At 37.6% G+C, this 6,183-nt stretch overlaps 1 protein-coding gene across 1 annotated transcript; it reads left to right on the forward strand.

The window, feature by feature from the left end:
* The first annotated feature begins 4,953 nt into the window (after nt 1-4,953).
* On the forward strand, nt 4,954-6,183 carry LOC102078513 (lymphocyte antigen 6G-like). The gene is made up of 3 exons (XM_005473472.4): nt 4,954-5,111; nt 5,729-5,836; nt 5,940-6,183. Exons 1-3 carry the CDS (start codon nt 5,066-5,068, stop codon nt 6,086-6,088), a joined length of 303 nt encoding a protein of 100 aa, XP_005473529.1. The 5' UTR covers nt 4,954-5,065; the 3' UTR covers nt 6,089-6,183.

Genomic DNA, 6,183 nt, shown 5'->3' on the forward strand with positions numbered 1-6,183 from the left:
TTTGAATAGGACCCTGAATTACTTTGACTGAGATCAAAATGTCAAGGACAATTTTGTTTCATATGATGGTACACAAAAGTTATTTATTCTTCAGTTGTACAAAATAAAATCAGAAAGCAGCATTTAAAAAAAAATAGAAACAACATCATTCCACAGCCTCAGAAAAGAAACTTGAGGATGGCTGAAGATACCAACAGCAGAAAAGCACTGGGACCAGTTGGAATAGTGCTGTTACACAGGTCCCCTTCACAGCAAGCCATAGACCCAATGCATAATGCACTGGTTTGGCAGCCCTTTGTAACCAAGTTATAACCTGCAAGACATGAGGAGAAAACTCTCAGAAACCACTTCACAAAGCATGCTGTGCAGCATCACTGTGCATGCTTGGACTTCTCAGTTATCAAGTGTGATATGAGAAAACGACTCACCGTCTACTCTGAGAGAGAAACAACGGTTGAAGATGACGGTGCAAGATTTGCTGTCTATGCAGGACTTAGGATCAGCGGCTGTGCATGTGTAGCATCGTAATCCACATACTATAGAAAGAAACAACACACTTTCACATTTCCTTGTAATTATTTGGGGTTTATATTTCCATTTTATACTGCTTGATGAGAGCTGGCAGAAAATGAGAAGTGAAACAAAATCAAACAGGAAATCTTTAAAGTCTTGGATAAAGTAAATACTAATTAAACTGTAAACAATTGTTTTTAAACTTAATAACTAAATTCTATAATAACTAAAGTCTTTAGATATTTTTAAGAAGATATATAAAGTGTCTGTTTCTGTTTCCTCACAATCTGGTCATTGAGTTTTTTAACTTTCACTTTCCTTACAGACTTTAAGACCACCTTTATCAATCGATACATTTGTTTATCTGTCAAAGCACACTGGACCAACATGAAATATTCTCTTACCTGCAGACAGAGTCACACACAGGATCAGAGCTCGATAAAGCTGCATCATGAACTCAGTTTGATAATCAGTCTTACAGGGGGGAAACGCTGTGGCTAAGCCTTTCTTTCTTAGCGAAACTTCCACTGTTTTGTTCTGACAATCTGAGAATTTGCATTTCTTCACAAAGCTTTCTAAGAAGTGACCTGAATAACAGTGGCCCCTTAAGTGACCTCACTGCCAGACTTACCATTTTTGGAAATAAAGGCGAGAACTAGGGCGCTACAGCCAATAGGACTACTCCTGACTAATCATCACTTTGTTTTTTAAATCTATGTAAAACTTGAGTTCAAATGTTCTTATTTTCATAGTTAAAAAAGAAAAAAGAATTTTCATAAGAAAAGTCTGTTTACTGAAATACAGTTTTGTTTTGTTTTTTGTTGTTTTTCAATAAGCAGCTGAAAGATGCTGATGAGACAAATCTAAAGGAAGGAGAAACCCGTTTCAACATAGTACATCAGTATTGTATCATTATCTCATGACTGCTCAGAAGGAAGAAAGAGTTTGATCCCTACTGATATTTTTAGATGTTCATTGTCTTCCCGGTTGCTGTTTGGTCAGTTTTAGGAAATGATCATGGTTTATATTAAATTCAGAAGGCAAACTCAACTCTTCCACCTATCTCATTTTTCCTGTGAAATGTAAAATAAGATTTTTATAAAGCCTATATTTCAAAAACAGCAAAAAAAAAAAAAAAAAAAAACTGAACACAGTGGTCATTTTTATAAGCTTCTTAATTAGCTGACTACCTATCAAACAAATGTTTGAGGTTGTTTTACTAATCATCACAAAAACAAAGTTCGGAGATAAGACTTTCACATTTAGATCCTGAATTTTTGTCTTAAAGAAAATGACAAAACACAAAATGACATAGGTGCTTAAAATGACCTCTTACCTCTCATTCAAGAGGCTTTTTCTGTTCTAAAAGCTGATGGAGAGTCCCGGGTGATTTAACCTCTGGTTGGGCTATTTACACCTACTGCCAAACACTACATTTGCAAAAAAAAAAAAAGTAATACATGTGGAATATGTGCACTGTGCTTCACCAAAGTCTTTATAGAGGAAGGTCTCTTCACTAGGCACACACTTTGCCTCGAGGTACTTATGTGGGCAGTCAGTGCATCTAAATTTGTCACATTTCACTCCTAAAATAAGGATTTTAAACCCTTTCAGATTTCTCTGAAAGACTGTCTGCAGTTTCTCTCTTATTTTGTCTTGGGCTTCATTTAATCATGTTCTTCTCAGGTTGTCCTTTAGCGCCCTCAGGCGGTCTCTCTCTGAAACAACACAACACATCGGCTATCAAGGAAACATTCAAAGGAGTCTTAAACTGGCATGGCTTCATGTCAATGTTAGTGAGCCAGCTTTGCTGTTGAGGGCAGGCCTTGCGAGTCCAAGCCCGTCCAAAAATGCCTCTCTGCCTCCTCAGCTGAATGCTATACTGATGTGCTTTTATGTTATAAATACAATTAAATCATTGCATCATTTTTTTTCATCATCAATTTCATTGCCAAATTAAGTTTGACAATGAAAGTCTTAAACACCCACAGTGACAATAAGTCAGCGCAGTTACAACCAGGCTCAAGCTAATAATTCTGTTAATAGTATATATTATTATATCCACAGTGATAAAGGTAAAGCATGATTGTGGATATTAGCCCACCACTGAAGCTCAGCAGATAAGTAACACTCATATTTACCTTGCTGATTCTGGTTCAGGTCACACTTTGGAGTGAAAAAGCAGCCATTCAATCAAAACATTAAAAGCAAATTGAACTGTGCTGATTCTGAACCTGTTTGCACTTTGGTATTTCTGGCTACAGCTAAGTGCAGCATGCAGATTTATGGCGCTATAATAAATACCAGTTCTGGACATGATTTAGAGGAGACTGATTATTCTTAAATGTCTTGTGTGTTCTGTAAAATAGTTTAATTGTGTTGAGTTATTAAAAATTTTTAATGAACCACATCATTAGGCACACCTCTTCAGCTGCTCCTTAAAATCACATGGCGGCACCTAAATACATTTAGGCGTGTAAACATGGTCAAGACCACCTGCTGAAGCTCAAATCCAGCATCAGAATGGAGAAAAAAGATTTAAATGCCTGACCCAGTACTGCTCAGATATACTTACTGAAGTAGCTGGTGAATGAATCACCTCTTCCAGTATCATTGTAGATCCATACATTACGTACTAGTAAAAGTTTATAGCAGTTTCATAATCTTATTTGGCCATAAAACCCTTCACCATCTTCCAGGTGTGAGGTGTATGAGGAAATGAAACCTTTTCCTAATAAAAAACTTTTCTGAGAAACTGAGAAATAAAGCCAAGCTTCTGTGTGCAGTCACCGTCTTACATCGTGTGTTTCTTTCTTCTTCCAAAATGAAACTGTTCGGAACTCTGGTCCTGTTTTTGACTCTGTAAGAACAGATTTCATTTGTCTTATCTAACAAGGCTCTATGTTAAAATTATTATATGAATTATTTTGTTTCCATTTAGTAAAGCTGTAAATGACACAAAGGTAAATGGCCTGTATTTGTATAGCGCTTTACTTAGTCCCTATGGACCCCAAAGTGCTTTACACTACATTCAGTCATTCACACACACTGGTGATGGCAAGCTACATTGTAGCCACAGCTGCCCTGGGGCGCACTGACGGAGACGAGACTGCCGGACACTGGCGCCACCGGGCCCTCTGACCACCACCAGTAGGCAACGGGTGAAGTGCCTTGCCCACAGACACAACGACTGGGACTGTCCGAGCCGGGGCTCGAATCGGCAACCTTCTGATTACAAGACGAACTGCCAACTCTTGAGCCACGATCGCCCCAGGTAATCGAAGGATAGCAGAGCGAAGACCACCTTGAAAAACACAACTGAACCATGTGTGTTAAGTGATGTGAAAAATAAGAGCATCACAAAAAAGAGAACGTTTTCTGGGAATTAAAAATAAAGTTGCTTCATTCTAGAAATTAAAATGTGAAGTTAACATTATAGATATAGCACTCAAGTTGTTATAAATTATCATACAAAAAAATGCTTTCTTCCAGATAGCGCTACTAAAAAATAAAACAAAAAGAAAAACCTTTATGGTTTTCTTCCTGAGAGAGTGCGGAAACGTTTGAGTGAAGACACGACACGGGAGTCTAGGGAGCTAACGGGGATTTATTTTTATTGTGTTTTTGTTATTTACTTCACTGTAAAAAAAAAAAAGGACTGCCTTCATTAAAGAGTCCAGCATTTGGGTCCTCTTTCCTCACATCCCGGTTGACAAGCGCTAACCGTGACAATTTATTCAATAAAATCAGAATAATGCTTTGATTGCTGAATTGTTTAACTACTTGTGTTCTGCATTTTGTATCATTAAATAAAAAGAGTTTTGTAATGAGCTGTAAATTTAAAAAAAAAAAACAGGACAGAGCAAATATGAACATTTCATATAAATTATGTGGTTGGTTGATAAGGATGGACAAAGTTCACTTTAAGGTTTTTAAACTCGATAATGCTTTGGACAAAGATGCAATGTTTGTAGCTTTACCAGAGTTTTCATCGCAGTTGATTTTAAATCAGTCAATATGTGACTGAAGTGCAGGCATCCAGCTTTCTTCTGAAAGAGGTAGGCTATCATTGTCAAAGTCGAGGTGGAGGAAATGTTACAGCTTTAATGGCTAACAGTGGATCAGGGTCACTATTTTTCATTCATGGTGTGGCTGCTGATAGAAGTAGCAGGATGAATTCTGTGTGCAGTGCTGCACTCAGATTCAGGCAAGTGGGACCCAATCCAGTACTAGTGAGCTATTGTTAATGAAGTTTATGATTCCTGCATTTTGCAGTATCATTCCTGTGTATCTTAGCAACAGTGATTATTTAGTAGCATTGGCTTCTTTTGTGACCATATTGCGCAAGTGCTAAGAACATTTTGCGCAAGTGCAGAAGTGCACATAAATGAGAGTAACATTGAGTCCTCTCAAAGTGACCTGAACTTCTCAAGAGGGCAGGGGCTTCAGTACCATCCTACTCGCTTTCTGAGAAACTGAAACTGAAGAGCTGAACAAAGCCTATTTAACCTGTCCTCCTCACACATCGTGTACTTCTTTCTTACTTCTCACCATGAAACGTCTTGGAGCTCTGATCCTGGTTTTGAGTTTGTCCACAGGTAAGAGCAGCTTATCATTGGTTTTTCTTGTTCCTTACCACATAATCAGATAATCACTGGTCCTTTCAGGTCTTCTACTTTTGAACAAAACTGTAACAGACATGAAACTGAAGAGAGGTTCACATCACCTTGAAAAGCACATCTGAACCAAAAATTCTTCTGTGATGGAAAAAAAGAAAGAATACATTTTTTAAAATGGGCAACTTTGTAACTTTTTCACTATTAACAGTTTGATTTAAAATACACTATAGTCATGTACAGATGCAAAACTATTTTAAAAATGCCTTTATAAATTAAATTAAGGACCTCACTGTATTTTGTAATAGAAACGGCAGATCCTGAAGGCCCTTTTACATATGACGCCCACCGCTGCGCTCTTTTTTTATTAATAAAACTCCTGGTCCTTTTCCTTTTCTATTTTCTTTCTCTCTTTTATTGTTTTAATTTCCCGGTGCATTCTCTGAGCTGTGGTACCACAGACTTTATAAGAAGCCTTTTCTCTGAATGAAAAAAAAAGCTTTTCTTGATCTCATTAAGACATCTGCAGTCTAATGGATGATGCTTTGCATTTGGCAAATCTTCATTCATGAATACCAGCTTTCTTTCTTTCTCTGCAGCATGTGGATTACAATGCTACCTATGTGGACTCTCTGACCCTCACTCCTGCACTGATGTCTATACTTGTCCTACTGGTATGGACCAATGTTTCAGGCTCACTGTAAGCGGTAAGTTGTTCTGCAGTGTATTAAGAAGTGTTTAAAGATGTAAATCATACATTTTATGAGCATAGCATTAATTAAACTGAGGTTTTCCCATCATGTCTAACAGGTACCGTCACTAAGGGCTGCATAAACAGTGCCTTATGTGTCAGTCCTATGAGCTGCTGTGAAGGGAACTTGTGCAACAGTGCTATACCAACTGGTCCCAGTGCTATGCTCCTGCTGGTGTCTTCAGCCATAATCACCGTCTTCCTCTGAAGCTCTGGAACAACTACACCTTAATCATGTTTTACTTTGTTCTTAACCAAAAATTACAATCCAGGAATATTTTTTTTAAAACTAACAATGTAAAT

The sequence above is a fragment of the Oreochromis niloticus genome, linkage group LG12, assembly GCF_001858045.2.
Source record: "Oreochromis niloticus isolate F11D_XX linkage group LG12, O_niloticus_UMD_NMBU, whole genome shotgun sequence".
NCBI classification, from domain to species: domain Eukaryota; kingdom Metazoa; phylum Chordata; class Actinopteri; order Cichliformes; family Cichlidae; genus Oreochromis; species Oreochromis niloticus.

Coding starts and splice junctions, on each gene's coding strand:
- LOC102078513 (XM_005473472.4), top strand. CDS start 5,066: ATGAAACGTCTTGGAGCTCTGATCCTGGTTTTGAGTTTGTCCACAG. Junction 5,112..5,728: donor GGTTTTGAGTTTGTCCACAG/GTAAGAGCAGCT, acceptor CTTTCTCTGCAG/CATGTGGATTACAATGCTAC. Junction 5,837..5,939: donor TTTCAGGCTCACTGTAAGCG/GTAAGTTGTTCT, acceptor CATGTCTAACAG/GTACCGTCACTAAGGGCTGC.